The sequence below is a fragment of the Halichondria panicea genome, chromosome 13, assembly GCF_963675165.1.
Source record: "Halichondria panicea chromosome 13, odHalPani1.1, whole genome shotgun sequence".
Taxonomy (NCBI): domain Eukaryota; kingdom Metazoa; phylum Porifera; class Demospongiae; order Suberitida; family Halichondriidae; genus Halichondria; species Halichondria panicea.
In genome coordinates, this window is record NC_087389.1 from 1021898 (window position 1) to 1047848 (window position 25951).

At 43.8% G+C, this 25951-nt stretch overlaps 5 protein-coding genes and 1 long non-coding RNA gene across 7 annotated transcripts; 3 read left to right on the forward strand and 3 right to left on the reverse strand.

Moving 5' to 3' along the window:
• Positions 1–139: 139 nt before the first annotated feature.
• LOC135346033 (phosphatidylinositol 4,5-bisphosphate 3-kinase catalytic subunit gamma isoform-like) lies at positions 140–11225 on the forward strand. The gene is made up of 30 exons (XM_064543506.1): positions 140–396; positions 595–724; positions 881–937; positions 1192–1289; positions 1730–2067; positions 2235–2714; positions 3037–3085; positions 3387–3494; positions 3591–3833; positions 4505–4674; positions 4767–4839; positions 4954–5040; positions 5162–5243; positions 5460–5578; positions 5960–6265; positions 6337–6573; positions 6943–7021; positions 7190–7297; positions 7726–7845; positions 8238–8483; positions 8696–8805; positions 8867–8921; positions 9091–9225; positions 9377–9487; positions 9647–9705; positions 9952–10045; positions 10315–10416; positions 10486–10551; positions 10675–10770; positions 10860–11225. The coding sequence occupies exons 1-30, from the start codon at positions 278–280 to the stop codon at positions 11049–11051; spliced, it is 4269 nt and encodes a 1422-aa protein (XP_064399576.1). The 5' UTR covers positions 140–277; the 3' UTR covers positions 11052–11225.
• On the reverse strand, positions 11216–13760 carry LOC135346034 (probable imidazolonepropionase). The gene is made up of 7 exons (XM_064543507.1): positions 13347–13760; positions 12897–13174; positions 12492–12717; positions 12145–12307; positions 11933–11988; positions 11706–11866; positions 11216–11411 (listed from the first exon to the last, which is right to left on the reverse strand). Exons 1-7 carry the CDS (start codon positions 13686–13688, stop codon positions 11324–11326), a joined length of 1314 nt encoding a protein of 437 aa, XP_064399577.1. The 5' UTR covers positions 13689–13760; the 3' UTR covers positions 11216–11323.
• Positions 13761–13844: 84 nt separating this feature from the next.
• On the forward strand, positions 13845–16624 carry LOC135346037 (cilia- and flagella-associated protein 100-like). Its single transcript, XM_064543511.1, has 11 exons — positions 13845–13971; positions 14030–14265; positions 14386–14658; positions 14829–14938; positions 15000–15080; positions 15139–15423; positions 15524–15622; positions 15681–15797; positions 15895–15991; positions 16199–16318; positions 16414–16624. Exons 1-11 carry the CDS (start codon positions 13914–13916, stop codon positions 16525–16527), a joined length of 1590 nt encoding a protein of 529 aa, XP_064399581.1. The 5' UTR covers positions 13845–13913; the 3' UTR covers positions 16528–16624.
• LOC135346036 (thioredoxin reductase 1, cytoplasmic-like) lies at positions 16592–21300 on the reverse strand. Of its 2 annotated transcripts, none has more exons than XM_064543509.1 (14): positions 21167–21300; positions 20876–21036; positions 20617–20677; positions 20128–20372; positions 19785–19926; positions 19307–19500; positions 19161–19221; positions 18844–19049; positions 18705–18779; positions 18340–18441; positions 18025–18098; positions 17641–17902; positions 17289–17384; positions 16592–17116 (listed from the first exon to the last, which is right to left on the reverse strand). In XM_064543509.1, the coding sequence occupies exons 2-14, from the start codon at positions 20963–20965 to the stop codon at positions 16919–16921; spliced, it is 1806 nt and encodes a 601-aa protein (XP_064399579.1). In that variant the 5' UTR covers positions 20966–21036; positions 21167–21300; the 3' UTR covers positions 16592–16918. The 2 variants fall into 2 exon arrangements, with proteins under 2 accessions (XP_064399579.1, XP_064399580.1); XM_064543510.1 differs by having other exon boundaries at positions 21098–21243.
• Positions 21301–21358: 58 nt separating this feature from the next.
• Positions 21359–24929, forward strand: LOC135346035 (pseudouridylate synthase 7 homolog). Its single transcript, XM_064543508.1, has 14 exons — positions 21359–21626; positions 21684–21780; positions 21843–21941; positions 22196–22334; positions 22596–22797; positions 22887–22952; positions 23014–23076; positions 23130–23255; positions 23307–23368; positions 23425–23585; positions 23640–23965; positions 24090–24149; positions 24269–24360; positions 24598–24929. Exons 1-14 carry the CDS (start codon positions 21433–21435, stop codon positions 24720–24722), a joined length of 1812 nt encoding a protein of 603 aa, XP_064399578.1. The 5' UTR covers positions 21359–21432; the 3' UTR covers positions 24723–24929.
• On the reverse strand, positions 24861–25747 carry LOC135346039 (uncharacterized). The gene is made up of 2 exons (XR_010397976.1): positions 25509–25747; positions 24861–25368 (listed from the first exon to the last, which is right to left on the reverse strand). It is a non-coding gene; the product is annotated as an uncharacterized LOC135346039 (long non-coding RNA).
• Positions 25748–25951: the final 204 nt, after the last annotated feature.

Genomic DNA, 25951 nt, shown 5'->3' on the forward strand with positions numbered 1-25951 from the left:
AACATTGTGCAACGAAATAGCTTTTAGAGGCTAATCCACGAAATATAAGTGCCTCGAAAATTTCGCGCTATACGGTATGTGTCAAGTTTTGACTCGAGGTAAGAGCGCCCATGTGGTTGTCTAGTGAGAGAGTGGGAGGGGATGGACTGAAAATTGATCTTGGCTGTAAAAACTAATTGTGCAAGATCAAGATGACAGAGTATGTATAGCACTGAGTTTACCTAACTGCTAATTGCAGCTGCCTGCGTGTTTATCATACCTTAGCTAATACCTTAGTATGGACTGTGCACAGTCTGCACAGATGTCAGCTCAGACTGGTTGGCAAGCATCAACTATTGCACTCACCAGAGGTAGCTTTGCAACACAGTGCCTGCAGAGCTTCGTATCCAAGATGGGGTGAGTGTGCAGAGCCTCTCTTGAGCCTCTCTTGAGCTAGCTATAATCCTACCTCTAGCTAGTTTAATACCTTGAAACTGTGCACGTCATGTTATCCAAGAGCCGTGCTGTTGTTGATTATATTCTCTAGCTATGCAGTATAAACTGTGTAGTTGTTAGTGAAGTTGTTGTTTCACAGTGATTGTTCTTATTGTACAGAATCGACATTCAAGTCGAGTATTGGGAGTACTCTGGAGCGCAAGGTATCTCCAAGGTGGACGAATGGACGATCACTGCAAAAAATGCATCACTTGAGCAAACCCTAAAGTCTAACAATCTCCTTGCTAAGGTTAGAGTGTATTACCAGAGTGTGTTTATTTGTTTAGCTACTGAAACCCTGTGGTGTGGTTGTTGTGTTGCTTTTCTCTCACGTATGTACAAAGGAAACCATAACATTTTTTTACAAAATCAACACTGCACTGCTATTGTTTTGTTTTCTGTGCAGAAGTTCCGTGAGTTATCGAAGGACTTCACTGTACGATGCTATGCTGGAGACATAGAGGTAAAGTGGAGTGATGTCTATATTATAGTCACAGTCTGTGGGTTTTTAGCAAAGCACACTTGACACTGCATAGTATTGTTATTCACATCACGGCAGTGTCAGGTTGGTACGATTTGGAAAACACTCCACTCCCAAGTGATAACTTTTTTGATAGTCTGATATTGGGAGTAGATATCACCATCCCTAAGCGCTAGAGATGTCTCATGAAAATGAACAGTTTGTTGTAATTTTAATTGTCAATCTTTCCCCCTCAGGGCAAAGAGATTGATATATCCCAGAAACCAGATGAGATTGAGTATGTCATTGATGCAGTGAGGAGCAGCTGCAAGCCAGTGATTATTCTCTGCAAAGAGTGAGTTTTCAATTTGCAAATGTTTTCCCTTAATGCTATTCGATACTGTTGTGTATGAGGCTAGTGTGTTGGCTGACATCACTTGATAGGCGGCTGCAAAGCTTCTTGGCTAGCTATGTTTCATGTTGGGATGTATTAATTATTTCATAGCTCAAGTCATTCTATCACCTAGAAGGAATTTATTATTGTATCTGAGTGGCTGGTTTCACATGGTGTTTATATACTATCGTCAAGCGGCAATGACATTTGATTGGTTTTGCTCATCTCCCACCTCCTGTGGCTAATGAGCAAGAAAATCACCTCCTGGCTTGTTGACTTAAGCTCAATCATTTAGCTTCTGGGCAAATCTATGACACGCAGTATAACTCGTGTTTCACTATAATCCATATATTGGTAATTGCTCTATCCCATAATGCCATCTTCTCACCTCCTAACTGCAGGCCATTGCAAAATGAGAAGAGGAGCTCGGATGATGACACTGATGAACAGGAGATGGTGGGCTACACTGGGCGCACAGCCAGTGGTATGGTCAAAAAGATGCTCAACCTTCGTTCTCGTAGCAACTCGACCGTTTCTGGTTCGGACGAAGACCACTCTCCCATGATGATGAACGGGTCTCTCACACCAGTAATGGGCACACCCGTCCACTCCAGTAAGTCAACCCTCAAGCAGTCACGGTCCCTGACCAGGATCAACAAACTGAGAGTGCACTCTGAGATGTATCCTCATAGCGATGAGCTGGTGATGTCCAACGAGAATGTGCAGCTGGGGAGTGAAGGTATGGGGATCTGTTACAGTGATACTTGTACTTGAAGTGAAAGCTGGCTAACTATCTTGTTATGGTGAATCATGTTATAGGCTAACTGTGCAAGCTCATGAGGCTAGCCTCCTTTTAACAGATTAGAGGTATGTTAGCTGTAAACCACCTTACCTTCCCTTATGTAGGTGAAGAGGTTGGTAGTGACACAGAGTCGACCTGCTCCTCACACAACTCCTCTGCTGCCTCAGGTGGTAGCGAGACTCATGAGGAGACCACCTCCCCTAATTCCATTCGCCAAGAGACGATCTACAGGGAACCAAAGGTACACCCTCTTCCATACGATCACAAAGACAAGTACAGAACGCTTCAGCTTAAGCCAAGAGGAGGCAAGGACAGGTTTTCTAAGAGGAAGTGGCAATTTGGGAGACGAAAGAGTAGACCAGAGACGACCCTTGATATCAGTGCTCCATCTCTTCCAGGCCCTGTCGTCGTGGGCGATAGCTCACCGTGCAAGATTACTCGTCAACGACCGTCCGCTATGAGGGGCAAGAGAAAAAGCAAGGAGATGATTCAAGCCACTATTCCCGAGTGCTCCTACTCATTTGAAATCACCTCTGTAAACGTGATATTTCGAGGGGGCTCCAAGATGGCGGTGTCATGCAGAGGTAGGCATGTATATTATAGTCATGCTTCAATTAGTACGTACAGTACGTAGTAGTTTGTGATTGGCATGTGCTTTTCTAGCAGCTAGCAATGACATTACAGTAGATATATTTATGTGTTGAATAGCAACTGATATATATTATTATTATAATACATATGATTGCATGGCTGTAGCCTCCACGGAATGACTTTGTCCGTGGTATACTTAGTGTCTGGAAGCTAGGGTTTTTTTATTTCACGTTTGCATGAGCTATGTATGAAATGTTAGTTTGTTATACTTGCTAGTGTAGTGTACAATATTATGGTATCTTCTCATTCACACAGAATTCAATACAATTATGGAACTGAAAGGAGCCATTGCCAAGCAACTCAAGTAAGTATGTACACGCTGTGTTACTTGTGTTCCTGCCCACCCTCACACCTTGGATACAATGTAGAGAGCTCTGTATACACCCACTCTTTAACAAATTCGTCCCCGTAGTTACCTGAGTAAAGGCATCATCCCGAGCTACGTGTTCACTGCATACATTTTGTATGCTTTATTTGTACATAAATTGTACTATAGCCAGACAATTGCTATGCAAATTTTCTAGAATAAGAACTGAAAAGTTGTACCTCACTCTCTAAAACAATTACGACATACTTGTCAGTGTCAGTGCATTCCTCCCGTGCAGTGAGGCCAATCCTGATCGATACACTCCATGGAAACACAGTGACCTGGTTCTCAGCTACAAGAGCAGTGAGGGGAAGCCCTATGAATTATTCAGTGACTGGCAATTCATGTATCCTTCTCACACACACTATTCTTTATATGGATAGTATCTCTTGCATATAATGTCTATACATACAGCCATGTTTTTTCCTTGACTGTGTTCTAGTTTTTCCACAGCCCTGTACCAGATATGGATCAAGGAGAATGGAATGGAGACGCCTATCCATGTGGAGGTAATGTGTCGAGGGAAGGAGGAGGACCTGAGGGTCATTCATCGGATCAGCAACCTCGTGGGGGTGCTTCTGGACGAGCAGGTCAAGTCCCTCACTGGTGTCGATGTGGGCTCTCTCAGGAAGGTCTCCAGTTCAGACAGGAAGGAGGCACAGTGGTCCCGCCGTACTCTACACGAGTGAGTGTACTTGAATTACCTTTGAATTACGCTATAGAGTATCTAATTTACAAAAAATTCGTATTCCATACCTCGTCAAAAGCTTGTCAAAAATCGGCCACAAACACTCTTAGAATTTGTAGCTGCTGTGTTTGTATGGGCATACAGTGAATTAATCCATCCACGGTTTAGGTGTGTGTAGTGTTGAAAGGCCTTGCATGTCATCGTACATGATTGTACTAATGGACTAACATGGTTATAGTTTATTCCCCTGCTTGTTGGAATCTGAAAGTTTAATGATTTACAATAATCTGATAATAACATACATGTGCATCCCTACTAAAGTACGCCAGCAACAGAAGAGGCAATGTTTACATTTAGCAAGTAGTGACTACCAAAAGATAGCAGTCATGGTTTTGTAAACAGTTGCTTGTATTAAATGCATAAGCATATGATGAGCATGTGTCATACGATAGCTTGCTATTCAAACTGCCTCCCACAAGTTGTCATTGTGTGTTTGTGTGTTATGGTTTACTAATGTGTTATCACTGGTCACATTGTCAGTAGCAACCACTTGCTTCTCCCTTATCCACCACCTATAATATGTGACTTCACCCTTATCCTCCACCTACTATGTGACTTCACCCTTATCCTCCACTATGTGACTTCACCCTTATCCTCCACCCATGCAGCTATGTTACCAGTGTGACTAAGAGTAGAAACACAGAGGAGTACTCTCTCTCAATGGAGCTGGTCTCTGCCAGCACATCCACCATCTTGGCTCTCAAGATACCCATAGACAGCAAGATACAGATTGTTTTCCATTACAAACAATGTTTCTCCCTCGTGAAGCAAATCAAAGGTCAGCTAGTGGTTGGTTGTATAAATTGTGTAGTTTTGGAAATTCTCATGTCAAATTTCACAAGTTGTTTGCTCTCACATGCACACCCGTAGTCCAAAGAATTGCAGACAGTGTTCTGAGAGAAGTGTTCCCCTGTATAGTCGCTTGTGGTCTCGTGGAAAACAGGTGTGATAATAATAATACCTTGATAATTGAGTGTGTCCTATAATTATAGCTAGCTGCTATTTCGTCTCTCGATCATTTGCATAACTTTATTGGTATATTTCCTATACATGGTAGGATTGAGGCGTACACGATGCAGATCAGCGGAGAGAAGAGTTACATCGCCGGAAACTACGAGTTGATTGCATTCAAGGACATTCGAAGGTGCCCACACCAAATCACAGCTACCTAGAGTTATTCTTTTGTGTATTTTTGACTGCTTGTAATAATAATTATATTATATTATGCGGATTTATGTTACTGCCGACTGTCATATCCCCCTCAGGTGTATCACTAAGGCTGAGCCTGTTCATATCTCCATCACTGAGAAGCCACGCCCAGAGGCAGACCGCCCCTCACATCTCAACGTGAGCCATCATTATGTACCCCTCTGTGACCTCGTAAAATTATCCCCTATGACTGTGTGAATAAAATCGGCAGTAATCTAAGATAATTCGTGCATCTATAGTTATATGCTTGAGTATATTAGCTGCTAATGTCTATTCTATAAAGGGCTTCTATAGTGAATGCTTGTTATGTACTTACCCAAAAATGTGGATTCAATTACCCCCCCCCCCCTACAGTGGTTGTCCATAGACCCCCTGAGTGGAGTGCCCCCCCTACACACGGACATTACACGCACCATTCGACGTGACTCTGAGATTCAGGCACTCTCCATGTGGGACAGAGAGGAAGAGTTCACGTGAGTACCCACCCCACACGATGGTTGCTCGGTTACACTATCAACCACCAATCTTTGTTATCTGTATCAATTGGCATTTTTACTTGTAGCTATGTATAAGTATGCAAAAGCCTTGACTGTATTATAGCTTAGGGTGACCAGGTTCGCACGCTGGTTCGCACGCTTGTTCGTACAGGTCTGCGTACATTTTGTATAACTATGCCAATGTGGGACAAATTGTAAGAAGCATGCAATGTGTACGACGGTGTTGTTGAGTCAAATACACATGATTGAACGTACATGCACGTCAAATTATTGTGGACATTTTCAGTGCATGAATGATCATGAAACTTGATAGAGAAATAATAAGTTGGTCAAATTATATTTCCTCTTTTCATGCAGTTTATCGATAATGGAGGCCACTAATCTGCCCCTAGTGCAGAGCCGGGTGTTGCAAGCGGTTGTCGAGGCTACTCTATACCATGGAGAGAAACAGCTGTGTCCTACCGTTACCACGACAGCAAAGGTCGTTGACCTCTCCGTCAAATGGGGGGAAACACTCGTCTTCAAAATTGCCAAGAAGAATATTCCGAAATCTGCAAAGATATTGATTCAGATCAGCGAGCCTTATCTAAGAAGAGAATCTACTTCCAATCGGCGTAGCTCGAAATTCATCTACTGGGGACTGTGCACTGTCTTTGATCATGAGTACGTTAGCTATTACTTCGTGAAACTATGTCAGACTCTGTATTCTTAATTATATTTATTGCGTTTTACAGACGTATGATGTACAATGGAGAGAAGATCATGTCCCTGTGGAAAGGCAAAAAAGATGAAAAGAAAGATGAGCGCAAAGACAAACTGTTTGACAACTTCCATGAGCTGAACCCATCTGGCCCCGCCCTAAACAACAGCTGTCCAAAAGCCGTCAAACTGAAGATCAAGTTTGAAGAGTTTGGCTATCCGATGTACTTCCCCAGTTGTCTCCCCGAGAGCTGGTCCATGCTACTGCAAAGGTGAGTGGGTGGGCCATGTAGGTCTGTCAGTGACAATGTGCTTATACATGTAGCTCTGTGTGTGTGTGTGTGTGTGTGCGCGTGTGTGTGTGTGTGTGTGCGTGTGTGTGTGTGTGTGTGCGTGCGTGTGTGTGTGTGTGCGTGCGTGTGTGTGTGTGTGCGTGCGTGCGTGCGTGCGTGCATGTGTGGTATATTCTTCCCTACTCATCCCCACCAATGACTATCCCTCACTCTCTCAAGCTTCCTTCTCCACTATTCCCACTCTCTCTCTCCTTCTTTTCCCCTGGAGTGCGTGTGCTAATTATACTTGCCTCTGGCGTCTAGTGTGTAAGTATCTTTGAACTGTTTGCTTTTTATATACCCGTACAGTCACCAAGAGGACGGCACAGCTGTGAGGAAACAGTATCAGAAGCTGGTGGAGTTCATTAGGAATGGCAAACTACACAGTGTAAGTATAGTGCAGTCAGTTAGTGAACAATTAACATCGACTCCAGGCCGCAAGAACAGAGAATACGAAGGGCCTGGAGTCGAGGCTAACCAATAACTAACTTCCAAAGCTGACTATAGATCTACATGTAGTTTCTTAAACTGATCATGTGACTTTGTGTTCGTGCAGGCACTCCCCACGTATGTACTCCGTGCCAACTGGGGCAAACTGAACGAGAGTCTCGAGGTGTACTCCATGCTCACACAGATAGAAGACACCGAGGGATTCCCTGAGGAGGTACATGTACTGATCACTTAGCATTATATTGCTGTTACTGTGTGTTTCAATATCACTTTAAGGCAACCGTACATATTGAAGGCGACCTTTGTCCTCATGTTGCAAATTTATTTTTAAGAGCTCCTAGCTAGGAGGTTAGTTAGGTGTGATTGCAAGCTTCAAAGCTTTTTTGGGGTCTGTGGTGTATGCCTCTAGACCATCTTTCACCACACACATGATAAGGTGGCCTTAGGTATACTGGCTCGCCCCATACAGTGTCCCTCCAACAGGTGTGATAGCTTGTATGGTAGGAGAGACAAAGTTGGGGCCTTCTTCACCACAACTGATAAAAATGGGCACTTTTACTGATTTTAGGACCCTCTCTATAGTGACCCTACCACCTCTGCATACATGACCACCATCTCCCACTCAACATCACCACACTCTAGATTGCTTTGAAGCTGCTCGACTGTGACTTCCCGGACGAAAATATCCGTGGCTACGCGACCAAAGTCCTGAGGCAGCTGCCAGACGAGAGGTTGGAGGATTTCCTGTTACAGCTGACACAGGTGGGAGGATCTGGCCCTCACTGCCAGCTGACTGTATAGCGAGTGGGTGTACAGATAGATTGCATTGATAGTACTTCCTTTGATTTTGAAGTTGCAAAAGCCAAGCCACGGCATTTCGTAGGAATCTATATAATCTATTTGTGTCAACCATAAATGTGAGGGTAGAGTATACAGTCAATCATGTACAGCAGTATTGGAGAGAATATATTGATTTGGTATTTGTACTTGTTGGCTGAAAAGCCAATGGTGCAAAGCTACCATCTGCTGGATTATGACTGAACCTGTATCAGTTTTCCATACATGCATACTTTTCTCTGTTGACTGACATAATAAATATGCTATCATTCCAACCCTTTCTTTAGTCTATTACACACGCATTCTTTCTATATTAGGCTCTCAAGTTTGAGCTTCACCACGACAGTGATTTGGCACGTTTCCTTCTCGACCGAGCTCTGAGGAACAAACGTATCGGGCACTTCTTCTTCTGGTATCTCAAGTGTGAGATGTACAATCTCCAGTACATGACTCGATTCGGGGTGATCCTGGAGGCCTACTTGAAGGGCTGTGGGGAGGCCATGCTGAGGCAGTTTGAGCATCAGGTGGAGATGCAGACCACACTGGAGGAGATTGCCTCTGTGGTGAGTCATCAGTTATACATGGCTGCATGCTTTAGTGGCTGCACTGTAATGTATGATTTTGAATGGACACTAAAAATGATTTGTGAACTATCAATTATAAGTTTTCAAGGTTCACTTGAAGAGTTTGTGAGGTCATAGAAATTACTTTGATATGCAATTTTGGTAGTAGCTAGTACAGTTGTAGAAGTTCATTGCATTTGTCTTTTGTACAGCTGAAGCAGAAATGCAGTGATGACCACACCAAGATGCAAGCCATGCTGCCAGAGATGTTGGAGAGTTATGGAGTGCCGCATTTCGAGGTGACACCTGTCTACAACCCAAGGTTAGTCGGTCAATTCCCTGGGGGGGGCTTGTGTGAGTTAGTGGGTGTGTCTTTAATACAGGATCAGTCTGGGTAGCCTCCGACCTACCAAGTGCAAGATCATGGCATCGAAAAAAGTGAGTTTTTGTTTTTTAGCAGCAAATTGTTATGGTAATTAAATAGTAATTGCGCACAAATTAACCTACTACAGAATGTGTAGTCTGCATGCATGGGCTTAGTGTTCTTCTATACAAGCCATTTTCACGATCATCACCAGGTTTCACATATTTCCCTCTTCCCCTACAGAAGCCGCAGTGGCTGGAGATGTACAACATTGACCCGACCGCACTCACCCAGACTCCCACCAGACTCATTGTCAAGCTAGGCGACGACCTCAGGCAAGACATGATCACTCTCAGAATGTTCTCACTCTTTGAAAAGGTCAGTCGATTGGTAGGCGGAGAGCCTCATCATTAATTTGGGGCTTTTACCTGTAGCCGAATGTGTTTTGAATCGAATTGTAGGCATGTTGATATTTTAGCTTAATGGCAAGTGTGTGTGTGTGCTGATCGTGTGCTCTTCACTCTTCCAGCTGTGGGAGGAGGATGGGCTCGACCTTGCTCTCATTCCTTATGGCTGCATAGCAACCGGACCGAACTCAGGGTTCATAGAGGTCGTCAAGAATGCTCGTACCATTGCAGAGGTGAGGACCATGCAGTACCTAGCTATAGCTCAAAACATAATGTAAAATGTAAAATGTTTTAATGCTGATTTGGAATCTTTTTGATCCATTAGCTGGCATGCCCTAAGGGCTTTAATTTCTGATGTGGTTCATTTGATATACTCTTATTTTTCTTGGCAGGTTTCTGGAGTGAACAACCAGACAAAGCTGCTGGACTGGATCAAGAGCCACCAGAAGAAGTGAGGAGCCTCTGTGTCTAAGTGATAGCCAGCACTTGAATGGCCACTAGTTGTCTAGTGGCTTCCACCTGTCCTCTAGATTATAGTGTAGCCTGTACAAACTGGTTGGTGTGGGCCCAACTGGGTATAGCTTCATGCAGACCTTATAGTGATCCAAAAGTTGCAACTGGTTTGGTGGCCAATGGTAGCTCTATTAAGACATTTGTTCCATCGTTTCATTGCTTAGTTACTTTAAATAACTTGCAGTGAGTTCGATGAGACGGACCCGGACCAGGTGAAGGAGGCGGTGCGAACTTTTGTCCACTCTTGTGCCGGCTACTCGGTGGCTACCTACGTCCTGGTGAGTGCATAGCAACGTGGGTGGGTACATGTATAGTTGTTAGGTCCTCTTGCACGTAATTTTGTTTTCAATTTGCAATGAGATTTTCAGTTAAGTGCATGGTTTAATTAATTAACCGTTTAGTCTATCAGCTACAATCTTGTCACTCGGCCTGTATGTGTGGAGCTATACACGTATCTAACCTGTGTGCTGAACCCCCCCCCCCAATCCTAGCTGTAGCATTCCGTCTGCTTGTACTCTATAATAACGTATCGTCTGTTGTCTTGCAGGGTATTGGAGATAGACACAACGACAACATCATGATCACACGCAAAGGCAACTTGTTCCATATTGACTTTGGCCATTTCCTTGGCAACATTAAGTACATAATGGTGAGAAAAACCACTAATTAAAAGCTGATCGATAGTGTTTTTTCATCAACTTCGTGTGGTCATATGCAGGGCTTCAAGAGAGAGTGGGCGCCATTTGTCCTCACTCCTGACTTTGTGTATGTCATGGGCGGTGAGGTGAGCTCAGAATTATCTCAGTATATAAACTCTAGTATATTCAGAATTATTTCAGTAAACTCTAGTATATTTAGTATTATTTCAGTAAACTCTAGTATACTAGATCTGTTTGTGTACATGCAGGAAAGTGCTACGTTTGAGACCTTCAAGAATCTTTGTTGTCGGGCGTTCCTAACTCTGAGGAGACATGCTGAGTTGATTATCAACCTCTTCTCGCTGGTGAGATATGTGCAAAATACCCCCCCCCCCCCACACACACCCTCATCACACACACACACACACACACACACACACACACACACACACAGATGCGCTGTACCGGGATCCCCGAGCTAACGTGTGTGGAAGACACTGACTATATCCGCAATGCCCTCGTCTTGGAGAAGAGCGAACATGATGCAGAGCAAAGCTTCAGAAAGGTCATCAAGAAGTGTCTGGACTTAAAATGGACAGTACAAGTAATGTGGAAATTCCACATCCTTAGAAAGAAATCGAACTAATTGTTATGTAAATTATCACCATTTCCACATAATTATTCCCTCACCATCAGAAAGAGACTGTTATATAATATGAGCTTTTGTTTTGTTTACAATGACTTATACAGGTTCCGCTGCTTCACAGATTATACTAATTTTTATATTTAATTTTATAAATCAAATTTCAATTTTCATGAAGATCGAGATTTATTTTCAAGTAAGCAACTAATGCGAAATACAAAAATTAATTGTTTGTTTGGATGAGTGCAAGTACATGCACAGTATACGTGGTCTATTCAGTTTGTATGCAAGACTTTGCCTCCCTTGATGACGTGCTTGATAACGTCTCTTTGGCAACCAAACTGGTAGATTAGATGCTCCCACCTATGAAAACAAGAACACCACACACAATCATTATCAACAATAATTTATCATCAACTAGTTAACTAATGACGCCATGCATCCAAGTCCCAATTAGTTTGTGTAAAAAAAAACCTCAACAAAAGGCCACCTCTGTATCCACAAAAGTGTTCGTTTCACTGTCATGCCATGAGTGACTAGCTGCTGCCTAAAGTACTACGGTATTTCAGGAGAGCAGACATTTCAGGAGAGCAGACTTAGTTGAGGAGGTGTAATACTTTCACAATAGCTAGTGCCGTAAGAGTAGAGCACACTTACTTGGGGGCATTCAAGAGAAGCATGTCCGCTTGTTTCCCTATCTCGATGGAGCCGAACCGATCTGACAGTCCGAGAGAGGCAGCTGCATTGAGTGTTGAGGCTATCAGAGCTTCAGGCATTGTCATGTGCATGTGGACACAGGCCAGGTGCATCACCATCGGCTGGGAGAGGGGGGGGGGGGCAAGAGAAGTGTCGTACATTTGGTAAGTTCATGGTAGTACTCTTACCATAGACATGCAGTAGGCATTGGGGTTGAAATCACTGCCCAGAGCAATGGCCATTCCTGCACACATGTATAGTTAAACTGTCGTAAATATTCAGCAAAAATAAACTAGGTATAAGAGATAGGCAGCTCTACAATGAGAGCCACTCTTTCATCAACAACATACAACAGACCAGCAGCTACAGTGAGGAAGACAGAGCTAGTGTGTACTCTCACCTGCGTCCATCATTTTCCTGGCAGGGGGTGGGTTGAGTCGCAGGATGTACGCCGTTGTGGGTAGTAGGACACCCACCACCTCAGCAGCTGCCATCGCCTCAATGCCAGCTGACGACACACGCTCAAGATGACTCACTGCACATGCTCCAAGATCAGCAGCCAACTGTGCAGGAAGGAAGAAAGGTAATATGTTGGAGGGTAACTAGCTTTAAGGGGAAAGCTGGAGCTGAATTTTCTAGTGTAATTGATGGCTTTATAGGACATTTTTGACCTCCAGATTGTCACTATTTGCCAAGAGGATCCTTTACCACTAACAAAGTCATATTCACATTATTTTTCCACTTTACCTCTCCAGAGTTCATAGGGTTGAGCTCGTCCCCATGGAAGTTGATGTTCCAGCCCGCCTCCTTGCCCGCTTTGAGAATCCGCCTGGAAGTGTCTGTATCAAACACACCTTTCTCGCAGAACACATCAATGTTGTCTATGTGCAGTGAACCGGAGGAGCAGAGGTCCCTCAGGGCAGGAATCTGTACGTCTATCACGTTCTGAGCAGCCTCTGCAGCTGTGCCTCCTCTGCCAATAGACAACCATTCACAGTTCAATGAATAAAGTTCTACACTGTATATACACCACTGGCATGCAAAAATGAGTAGCTTTAGAAGGCCAGTCGAAAAACAAATTGACAAAATAATATCAATAAGCAATCTGATTTAAAGGTGTAGGCAGGCACTCGATGTGTACAGTTTACTCACTTTGGTACAGCATGGGCTCCACAATAAGTCGTGGACACAGAAATAGAATGCTCCTCTCTGGCCCTCTCAATAACCCTCAGCATCTTGGCTTCATTATCCAGATTCAGACCATATCCACTCTTTGCCTCCACCAGTGTGGTTCCTCCCTGTAACATTAGAGTGAGTCGATGGGCCAGTGAGTCATACAGCTGCTCGAAGGTGGCTTGATGGACCTGGTTCACTGTGAAGTGGATACCACCACCCATTGCATGAACGTCCATGTATGTGGCTCCTGATAGCTGTGGGAAAACAAAACAAGGCAATAATTCTGCAATCTATCAAATAATCATACTATATAATATCACACTCTCAAAAGGAAAATGAATGCTTATAAAGTTATACACAAAACAAAAATGCCATTTTTTTTGTTTGGTACACAAATATATCATACGGTGAGCTTAGATCACTCGCCTTCATTGCAAACTCGTGTACTCTATCGCCCACCCATACAGGGTGTGTGTGCGCGTCTACTAGTCCCGGTACCACACTCATCCCCGTAGCATCAATCTCCCTATCAACAGCGCTACGGGCCAGCAGGACATCAATTTCATCATCGAATCCTATCGCTGCAATTACTCCCTCCATGTCCACAGCCACACTCAGTCCTCTGCTGGAGTCGGAGTCTAGAACAGCCACTGTCTGCATCTCAGTTCCTCTCAGCACTCTCTCCTTGTTTGAGCATACCATCACCACCTGAGCTGCATTTCTGAGTCTGAGAAGGTACTTTGAGCTCGCCTCTGACTCCTGAGACATTGTTCTGAAGAATGGAAGAACTAACTGCTATCGAAATCAAGGGAAAGATCGTCATAGGAACAAACTGTTTGCTTCATTTTGCTATTGATCAGAGGGAAAAGGTCGTTGTAAAAATAAACTGTTTTTCAGCGGTTTTTTTGCATTGAATAAGGTCAAAGGTCATCTTAGCTGTTGCCATAGTAACTCTTGTAGCAAGCCAAGATAATCAAGAAACAGGACTGTATCATGGCTGTTGCACTTTCCAATTCACCAAGAAGTTCCCCTACATTCTCCAGGAAGTCAGGTATGTCATCAGATATGAGTAAATTTCTGCTAGAGTGAAATTTGACAATTCACTCTAGGAGTGGTCAGCATTACATCTCCGGCCCTCAGAGACTCTGCACGGCTGGCAAAGCATGCAGTCCTGCCCCCCATCACCAGTCTCCCTCCCAGTGGGAGATCTTCCGGGATATCGGGCAGAGATGAGGAGTCCTCCGCAAATCCCTTTGTGATACCACCCACTAGTGAAGTGTTCACACTGCGAGAGAGGGAGAGACTACACAACAAGCAGGAGAGGGCCAAGGAACGGAAACTCAAGGTACGCTAAGCTGGACATGCATTGACTGATCTAGTTAGAGCCTCGATTATCAACTGGCCATTGTCTAAACCTAGCATGATGCATACATGTACATAGGACTATTGCTTATCATTATTTTAGGCACATGAGAAAACCACATACTCCTCAAGACTGAATATGAAAATGGGCTTGATTCGTAAAGAGGTCCTCACTCCTGAATCATCAACTAGCGGAGTTGACAAAGAGTCTGGCATTCATGAAGACTCTCAATTTGTGTTGGCCACCACTAAAGACAGGCACATTGAAAAGGAAGACCTGGTCACCTTCGTTGGAAGAAAGAGAGAGATGTTTCTGGTCCAGTACGCACTCGGAGTCAAGAGGGAAGAGATCAGAAAACTGGAAGAAATAGCAAAGGTGCTTTACGCGTAAACTTAACAACACTAAAAGAGCACCCACGGACAGTACACACTTACTTGATTCACATCATCTCTGAATATTGTATTCTGATTGATACAAGAACATAATTATTGTTGTGTGTTTGTAGCCTCATAATTTCAATGGTTTCCTGTGTTTGAACATTATAGACTGAGGAGAGGAAGTTGGAGTCTGCCGAGAAGTACTTAGAGGAGAGTGCCACCATGTTTGATGAGTTCCTCAAGGAGAATGACAAAAATGCTGTAGAAGCTATCAAAATGTACGTTCATTTCTCCTGGGAGACACTTCCTCTACAAATGAGTATATGGTTGTGCTTACAGGGCCGAGGCAGCTACTAAGGCCAAGCTGGAGAAAGTTGCAGAAATTAAGCGTCTCAATGCTCATCTGGTTGCCACAAAGAAGTAAGATTACACATTACATGTAAATACACAATAAGATGATTAACCAAACCCCTTGCAGTGAAATATCACGGAATAGTGAAAATCTAACTGAGCTGCATACCTACAAGACGTTCCTGGATAATCTGGAGCCCCCAGGCAGTAGGGAGCCGAGTGCAGCAGCAGCCTCAAGACTGGACCACGCCCATGACGAGACAACAGGGTTCCACTTCTCTGACCCGAGTCAACTCATCAGTCTGTTCACAGAGCTGGAGGAACAGAACCTGTCACTCATTCAGAATAGTCAGGAGACAGAGGAGACACTCGAAGACTTGAGGCAGAACAAGACGATCGTGGAGAGGAAAATGTGAGCTCTTGTGCTGTATGCAATGCTTATACGTAAACGTCGTGTATTTATTCTGGACATGCTATAAAGTCCTAGAAGAATTTACTTCTTATTGTTACAGGGATCGAGAGATTGAAAACCTGCGTAAACAAATCAAACTGCTTAAAGGCGGAGTGTCTAGAGAAGAGGAGAAAGCTAATGACCTTGAGACAAAGGCAAAGTGAGGCTCAAATGGAGGCATCCATAGATACAAGTTACATAAATTATACTCAATGCAGAATGTATTTTTACGGTGAGTACAACGCGGAGGACCAGGAGGAGAGGTTGGAAAAACTGGGCAAAAAAGTTGCCGATGTGTACACAAAATGCATTGGACCGAATGATGCCAATATACCGTAAGTCACTACCACACACACACACATACTGTACACGCACACACTGAACAATCTAAACAAAGGTTTGATAGCTACGTTCCTTCTGTTGGTGGTACAGGTCTATCCAGATGTTGGCAGCCATTGAGGGTAAACTGGAGGAGCTGTTTGAGGCAATAGAGACCCTACCAACAGATAAGGTGGAGGCTGCAGAGAAGGTGGGTCAATATTTAATGTTTTTCGGTAGCTAACTTTAAGTGCACATGTATTTATTTAATAATAATTATGGCATAAGAGAATTATTTGTGTTGAGAGGCATTCCAATAGGCTCCGTATGTACAACAATAATTACAGTATATACTGTACACTATAATTTTACTGTACAGTGTGTGCATGTTTGTTACTGGATCTTAATGTCCTCACAGGCTAAAGAAAAAGAGCGTAGAATGAGACAGCGAGAGAATAAGCTAGAGGAGCAGCGATTGGCCCAGGAGGAAAGACTGAGGAGAGCTCAGGAGAGGGCACAAGCAGGCCCAAAGAAAAAGGTGAGCAACACTACACTCACTTGTTTATGTACCTACTGTAATCATTTGAAGCCTCTCATCTTCAACCAGCTAACAATTGCCCCTCCCCCATACAGACTGGACGCAGACTAGTGTATCGCTCTGAGCCACCCATACTCAAAAAGAAACACCAGGACAAGGATGAAAAGAAAGAACGAGAAGAAGAGGAAATGCAATACTTTTTCTCATGAACATTACCATTTCTCAGCATCTATAATTATTATACGTGTTTTTATTCCATCCCATCCATGTGAATTATTGATAAAATTATTTCATGAAAAAGCTCAATCAATTGCAAAAAAGAACAATAAACCATTCAACAGTATAAACTAAAAGATAGAAGCTACCATCACACACAAAATGTCATCTAATTAATTAGTCAGTTTATGAGCTACCAAGCACTATACATCAGAGCCACCTCGTCACCATGGTGATTAAGAGATGTCCCTTCAAAGGCACACACAAAGTATGTAGTCAAGTGCTCTATATACTCCAGAACAGAAGCACCCTCTAGCAGCACACACAAGCCACACTCAAAATGAGCTAGCCTAGTGTGTGCTTAGAGCCAGAGGGTGCTTAACCTCAGCAACCGGCTGTCTTGACGTCAGCCCCAGAGCTCTTGGTCACGTAGAGGGTGGTGAAATTCTCCGAGCAGGTCGGATGGATTCCGATGGTAGCGTCAAAGTCGTCCTTTGTTGCCCCCATTCGGATGGCAATGTCGTAGCCCTGTGTGATCTCCCCGGAATTAGGACTGAGCACATGGAACCCCACCACACGTTCCTGCATGAGGGAGGGGGGGCGGTAGTTAACTGGTACAGGTAAAATTTGACTACGCACTATTATAGGTAGAATGAATAGTAATAATTATTCTCTAGCAATCATGCCAGCAGGACAAAAATAAGTGCCTAAGCCCTGACTATTTCTTTTGGGGACCTGAATTTTATTGACGTACATTGTCAGCTTTGTTGCAGATGAGCTTGCCATAGCAACTGTTGTCCCCTCTCTTGGCCACAGTGAACTCCAGTGGAGTAAAATAAGAGTGATAGACCTGAGGAGCAATAGTATAGTCAATCATAATAACCACACCCTCAAGGAAGGGTGTACGCAATAATGGTGGTTGACATTTACAAATAGAATAGCTGGCCTACAAATGATGCGGGTTACAAAAACCTACACTCTGTACAGAACAGACATGGCTATATGATCATGTACATGTATAAGTAGTAGCTCAAGGAAATAGTTAATGGCAAGTATAAGTTATGACAACGAATACAGTCAACCATCTGTGGCAATGGTTTAGTTACCTCGATGTTCTGTTTCCCAAAGATGGTCTCTGCATCTTCTTCGGCCAGCCCAATCGTCCCAAACTCGAGAGGTGTGAAGACAGTAGTGGCTACATTCACATGGTCTGTGTAAGAGGAGCCACCACCAAACAGGCGCTTGGCCAGCAGCTTGCCCGCCTGAATGGCCACTGGGGTGAGCTCTTGTTTGCTTTGCAGGACGTCTCCAATGGCATAGATGTGAGGCACTTTGGTCTGCTCATACACAGCTGAGATGTGGCCACTCCTGAATGACAAGAAACGATTGTAGGACAAAAATGGATTAAGGGCTCTCTCAGGAGCCTAAAATAACATTGGGCAACCTAAATTCTGGTAACATGCAGGAACTGTTAGAGTAGTGATTCTTACTTGCTAAGTTCCACTCCAGCTTTGTCCAGGCCCAGCAGTTTGGTGTCAGGGTCCCTACCCACTGCAAGCATCACCTGTACAGGTGCAACCAACACACCTCACAACTAGACATTCCATTATCAACGCTTTGAGACCACGACTTTCACATTCAACTAGCTTATAATAATAATTTAATAAGAGAGCACCGCACATTGTATGGCTGCTTTAAAGTGAACCACAAGAGTGTTGAACCTCTTAAAATCGGACACACATGCTAAGTAGTGATGAAGAAGATTCAAGAAGCTTAGCTATTATAGTAGACAGACACATACTTACAGTGTTGAACTCCTCACTGGACACCTGCCCAGTCTCATTGTTCTTGTACTCCACTCTCAGTCGCTGGGGTTTGCCATCACCTCCCTTCTCAATCAGCTCCACCTGTGGGCAGCCATGGTAAATTAATGGAACATGTCCTCAGGATACTTTATAATAAAAGAACGACACATAATATGCTGAATGTGTGCATACATTGCAGAGGAAAGAAGCTCTCAAGTGAGATAGCTAGTGGGAAGCCATGCTCCAACTCTAAATCAAAACATGCCCTCAAACATGTACCTATAATTATATCATCCCATTAACCTCCACCACCGACCTTTGTACCTAGATCATCCCATTAACCCCAGCACACTGGCACGACTGACCTTTGTAGGGACACACTTCCTCTGGAATTTGACCTTGTGCTCAGCCATCCACTCTCCCGCCATCTCAGCCATTTGCTGTAGAGAAAAAACACAGTACAGTACCACATTGTGCTTCAGTCCGTCGCTCCACCACACCCACCTGATCGAACCCTCGCAGGAGGATAGAGCGGACCATACAGGTGACATCGAATCCGATACCAGCCAGGAACCCGGCACACTCCAGGGCAACGTAGGATGCCCCAATGACGAGGGTTTTCCCCGGGGACGTAGGCATGGAGAACAGGTCATCACTGGTGATGCAGTACTCGCGAGCACCTGGGATGTCAGGGTAACGTGGTCGCCCACCTGGGGAGGGGGGGGGGGGTTAGTAATGGAATTAATTTAAATCATAATACGAATTGGGAGACCTACGTAAAGATAAAGCGCTAACTATACTAAATTGATAAATTAATGTACCTACTGCGACCACAATCCTTGCTGCAGTGATGACAGCCTCCTTTCCTCGTTTGTTGATATGCTGCAAAGGAACAGTAGATACAGCACTTGACTAACTTGCTGAGTGATTCCTAATCAACAGTCTTGAATGCTGGTGTGCTACTCACCTTGATAGTGTGAGCGTCTTGGAAGGAGCCCAGTCCATTGATGTACTTGACATTCTTGTCTCTGAGAGCCACTCGATAACCCCAATTGAGAGAGCCAATGTGAGCCTGGACAGCTTCCACCAGAGTGGACCACTTGTGACCGACGTCACCGCTCACCTCCCAACCGTACTGTTTGGCATCCTCGATAGCATGCCCTGTGTAAGTGTGAACCAACATGGTCACAGTATACATAGATGTATACACACCAAGATACACACACAGAGCAACAGAATGTGGTGTGCAAACAGGAAGGAAAATCACTTGGGAAAATACCTCTAAAGGTTTCTCGGTATTTACAGCCTATTCAGTAACCTGGATTTAGTTAGGATGTACAGGATTACAGTTGAAATGTTAAGCTGTATTAGTATTCACTTCTAAGAAAAAGGAAAAAGACATTCCAGGCTGGATAGATAAATGCCCTGTGTAGTGGTGTACTGACCTAGAAGAGCTGCTTGATGCATGAGCTTCTTGGGGACACAGCCCACGTTGACACAGGTGCCCCCCAATCCCCACTGAGTGTCCAGAGGGGTGGGTTTCACATAGTCCAGGCAAGCCACCCGGGCACCTTGCGATGCAGCCTCCTGCATGGTGTGTGTATGTGGGTGTGTGTGTGTGTGTGTGGGTGGGTGGGTTATGCTGTATCCTAACCTAATCAATAACAAATATACACACATCACATCAGAGTGAGTATACAATAGAGCAATTCTTTCATTAGTGAATTCACGAGTCTTACATGTATACAGTTCAGCAAATGCTTGAACTAACCATACTGAACAAATTACCTTAGAGCAAGCCAGGCCTCCCGATCCTCCCCCGATAACAATGAGGTCATAATCGTAGGTGTGGTCCTTGTTGAACGGGTCCTTCTCCTGTGTTCCCTTCACCAGCAGCTTGGCCAGCTCACCGGTTGAGTAGAGACGAACGACAGCATCACAGCCTCCAATGTGTTTCCCATTGATGAACACGTTGGGAACTGTTCTCTGGCCGGAGATCTGCTCGAGATTGTCCTGGTACTGAGACGCATTGTCTGGTGTGTGTGTGTGTGGGGGGGGGGTGGGGGGTGCAAAGAGATAAGAGGGGGAGTCAACACTAAAAATGCAGAGAGATACAAGCATACTAAATTAGTATTTCTACTTGTGTTTCTTTTATGCATGTGTGAGTTGTGTTAGTTCACCAATATAAAGGTGAAAGTACACCATGACAACATTTACTCGTGTTTACATTGTACTCTATTCATCATATTTATTATTCAACATCCTCTCCTCTCTCACCTAGTGTGTCTAGTTCCACTGCAGTGAAGCTCACGTACTGGACAGAGAAGAGTTTCTTCACCTGAGGGCATAATTTAATAATAAAGGGAGTACAAACATTAACAGTGTTTGAACATCTGGTTACTATAATTTGCTACATGTATAATCTTTACACCGCTATCGACTTAGCTATTTATTAACCTCATACCATCTGTGCAGCCATCTGTGCAGCTAGAACGATTCAAGAATGGTTTAGGCACAAAGAATTCAACAGACTTACCCGTATGCAGAATGGACACGTTGACTTGGAGTAAATCAACACGTGCGAGTTTTTGATTTGTTCCTCTATCGTTGCTTTGAGATCAGCCATAGTGTGGCGCTTTGGAAGAGGACCCTCCTGTTCGTCTGAAGATGGACGTATTCGCTTCGTAGTTCAGCACTCTGCATGGGTGGGGGGAATCAAGTTATTTATAATTATGCCATGCACTATAAATCAACCTACTCATTCATATCTAGCTAGCTAGCTAGCTGTAGTTCAGTCCAAGCTAGCTTTGATAATATAAAAACTAACTTATAATGCTTTGGTTGTTGGAAGTACAGTAGCAGAGCTAGAGCAGAGCAGAGGTGCGATTTACTTCAACCACACAGGTCCACAGTATAATAATGTAGCTAGGTCGTCATCATGTGATTGGTATCATGTATGCAGCCCCACCCACCCCTGCCATAAGCTTCCTGGGAATCCCTACAGAAGATGGGTGGGGCTGAATTAAGCCTTGCCTTGCCAGTTTGCAGGCCACGTGGCTAGCTTGGCTTTACAGAACTGTACTTGCTGTTGAGATGGATTCAACTGTAACTACTATTATTGATGAGTCAGCCCCACCTGCAAAGAAACCAAGACTCACTGATGACCCCACTGCAGCTCCACGGCCACAAAACGGTGACAAAACAACTCATCACACCAGAGAAGAAGATGTTGGCATCTCTCAATACATTTCCCCTCACCCTGGCATCTTTGCCATCCTCAAGCAAAGGTGTGTGTCTTCTTACTACCAGTATACTAGATCATCTACCCACCCACACGTATGCAGGTACTCTGACTTCATTGTTCATGAGTTAGCCCTGGACGGCAGTATGGTACAGTTGACTAGTTTTGATCTGCCACCTGACCTCCCAGCCCCTGCATCAGTAAGTGAGACACTTTCATTAACTGTGTGCTCATTGCTCTAGCTTCTTATTTGTAACACTAGGTAAATTTGGAAGATTTTTTCGCCTCTTCTGACATTGACAAACTTCGCTCCCTGTCAGGGAAAAGCGATGAACAGGAGGAAGTGATTATCCCATTGAGTGTAAGTCTGCTGCAATAGCTTGTCTTCATTATAATTATAGTGTTGCCAACAGTACACAACCTCTATGTCATATCATGTGTGCTATGATGAACAACTAAGGCTTAATCACTGAGCTCAACTGTGTATAGAGCCACGATCTCAACCTCACGTTCTGAGCACATTTTCACAAAAGCAGCATCAGAATGGCATGATGGGAGTAAGCTTATGGTCTAACCTTTCAAACCTTAGGACTTTGCAATTTTCACTCACTTCAGGAAGATGTGAGCAAAGAGGGCAGGAAGAGCATGCACACAGCCATAAGAGAGCACTTCCCCACTCTAGAGAGCAGCACTGAGGACAGTGAGAAGGGAGGAAAGAAGATTATCGTGCAGCGAGGAGCCACCGCTAGAAAAGGTTACTTATGAATGTTCACTACTGTAAGTTCATATTTGAGAGATAAAAATAATTGCCGATTTGGCCACACCATGGATTATAGCCCATGGTCCAAGGCCGAAGAGCGGAGTTTTTTTCTTTTGAAATGTGCCTATTTTCGAAGCTTACTTTGACTGCCCATAACTTGAGTATTCTTCCAAATTCAAGTTATAGTGTATTTAGTGTATTTTGCCCAGTAGTGTATCCCTGTTTATTATAGCGACATCATTTTTATCCAATCAGATCAAAGTGGGCGGAGTAAGTGGAGCAAGTGGCCGCAGGGAAGAGGGGACCACTGTCAGTTTGTCCTGTACAAGGAGAACAAGGACACCATGGAAGCAATCAGTCTCATCTCACACATCCTTAGGGTCAAGTCATCCATCTTTCATTATGCTGGGACCAAGGATCGCAGAGCCGTTACATCACAACTGGTAACAGCCTTCAGGTGAGCAATCCGCACTTGTGTAGTTATAGCCTTAGGGCTATTTGTACTGGTACATTGTATGTCATTCTCTAAATACTGTTTGCTGACAGAGTTTCAGCCGAGAAGTTGACCACTCTTAATAAATCTGGCAAGAACCTCAATGTTGGCAACTTCAGGTTTGTTCTCATTGCGTTTTTGCTTAGACTGTGTACTACCGACTGTATGCCTGTGCTTTAGGTATGTCCCAGATCAGTTGCGTCTAGGAGATCTCACTGGCAATAGATTCTCACTAGTTCTCAGGTACGTATGATTGATATTTCATTGTGTGCCCACTTGATTTGAGTATGTTCTAGGAAGGTGTCTTGTGAGGATGGTGTGTTAGAAGCCGCGTTTGCATCATTGAGAGATGTTGGTTTCGTGAACTACTTTGGAATGCAACGGTTTGGTACGTCAGTCGTTCCTACACATCATATTGGCAGGTAGAGAATCGTTAAAAGATCCTCATTCTTAATTACCGCATCGTTTATTAGATGTCTCATACATTCGGACTGGGAGGGTGCCATTGCGCTGATCCTAAAGCCTAGGCACGGAGGTTTGTTATTACGTATGTATATGGTCAATATCTCCATATTTGTTGCTCAATTCCAGATTCTGAGGAGGTGAATGCAGCTAGAGAGCACTACCACTCCACAAAGGACGCCGCTGGAGCTCTCAAAAGCATGCCAAGATGGAAGTCTATTGAACGGCAGCTATTACAAGGTCTGGAGAGCCACGGGGAAAAGAAAAACTTTCTTGGAGCTCTAAATTTTGTAAGGTAGACTCACCCCCTAGAGTGCTTTTCGATTTATTTTTACCCCTCACAGATTCCTCGTAACACAAGATTGATTTACGTACACAGTTGGCAAAGTTATATATGGAACAAGATTGTCTCCTGGCGACTGCAAACGCATGGCCTCACTCCTATCCCCGGTGATCTTGTGTATAGAGAGGCAGCAACTAGTAGTCATAATTCAAAGTCAGACGTGGATGTTATCACCGAGGAGACGTTATCAAAATACACCGTGCATGATGTGCTGTTGCCGTTGCCTGGTTTTGATGTGAGATGGCCTGAGAATGAGGCAAAGGAGGAGATGATGAGGCTGCTCTCTCTGGACGGGGTCAGTGTGGATCAGCTGCAGCATAGAGTCAAGTGAGTGGTTGTTCTTTCCTCTCTCATACAGCTTTTATGGTATTGAATAGTTCTGCCATATTCGGCATTATTATGGATTAAATGTGATATTGTATTGATAGTGTTTCCTTGGTTATCTGTGTAGGGACTTTTCTCTCTCTGGTAGCTACCGAAATATCGTGGCCAAGCCAAGTGATGTCACATGGTAAGGAGCACCATTGGAAGCATGTAGACATTATACACTGTGTATGAAGTGAAGTGTTACATGGTAGCCATCTTTATATCTCCACAATTATAATTATTTTCCCCCATATAATTATACAGGGAGGTGATGTGTTATGACGACACCACTGAGCCTCTGTTTCAGACAGATATGGATAAGATGAACAGCAAACCACCACCCTCATTTGTAGCTGGTAAGCAATGCATGTGTATGAAATAAAGTTGGACAGTTGATGTGGGATCGTACCTCAGGGTGATGTAGAGTCTGTGTTTGGGAGTTGCTTTGACCCCTGAAGCTGTACAGTAGCTGGTATTAAGCCTACGTTAAGTCCTTTGAATCTAGTTTATGCATCCACTGAGTAGCAACCATGCGGGGTATACCAGTGTTACTTAGAATAGTGTCGACTCATCATGCTCACTCTTATACACAGGTGGTGGTGAGCACAAAGCTCTGAAGGTTGAGTTCAGTTTGCCCTCCTCTACGTATGCTACCATGGCTCTCAGAGAAGTACTAAAAATGGACACTTCCGCAGCTTTTCAGACTACACTCAATTAGTGACAAAATGTGTGTTTATACATACTAGAAAACAAACTCATGTTCATTCACCCCGTTCCATTTTCTATATTTTTCATTGGTATATTTTTCTCTTGGCACAAAATTGTGAGTAGACTCTTCATTTTAAGTGGGGAAAAATTGTATGCTATGCAAAGTTTATTACAGTATCACCATTTTGTATGAGCATAAAAATATTTCGGAATTTCATACATGCATGTATATACATGTCATACAATATACAACATTACGATAGTCTATTCGAAATACTAAGCAGCCGGCTAATTAAAAGTTCGTTCTTTCTATACGTTTTGCAATTAATCAAGTTCACTCATTCAGTACAGATGACACAAGCTGATCATTGGGGGGGACAGATGCCCACGGAACCAAAGCATATTTTTTCACATCTACATGTGCTGGCATTAGGAAGGTACAGTCTAGGACATGTCATGGATGGGCAGACACACTGACAATTACTGTTCAGTTCCTTAGGGGAGGTACACGACGTTGTGCATATGGGTTTACAGGCACAGATGTCAGAGTCCCATAGCTGGCCACTGGGACACCAATTAGTTGTCCTGCACCTGCACTTGCACTCTCCATTGATAGTTACCAGGTCGAAACCTGGACCACAAGTTGGCTCCTTCACCTGGGAAGGTCATATCAATCGTCTACACTGCACATATAATTATTTATACTTAATCATGCGATACATGTAGCTACATGACATTGTACCTATTAAAGGTAATGTAGAGTGTATGTAACTTACACTGTATAACTGAGACATACCTGTTGGGCGTGCAGAACGTCAGCACAGCTGATGAGAATGGTAGCGGAGATGACAGCGGTGAAAATAGCCACAGAGTACTTCATGATTGTATATAGTGATTATATTCTTCGTTGGTTGGATGATGAGGTGTGTAACTAGACCAGTAGGTCTCTATTTATATACGATCTCGCGAGAACCACAAGACATTGTATATACATTAAAGAGGGGAATACACTCTCGTATGAATGGGTCACGGCTCAAATCGTGACCTTCCCAATTATGGATGGAGGGATTCATTTATGACACAACTGTATTGGTTATGGTTTTCTTTAATCAGGATACAATCCTTTGAACGTTCACGTATACCCCAATAATATAGGCTGAGTATACAGTCTTTTTGTATACTATACAGAAGCCTGTCAGTCAGTATTGTGTACATAGCAACAGGAACAACAACAGGTGT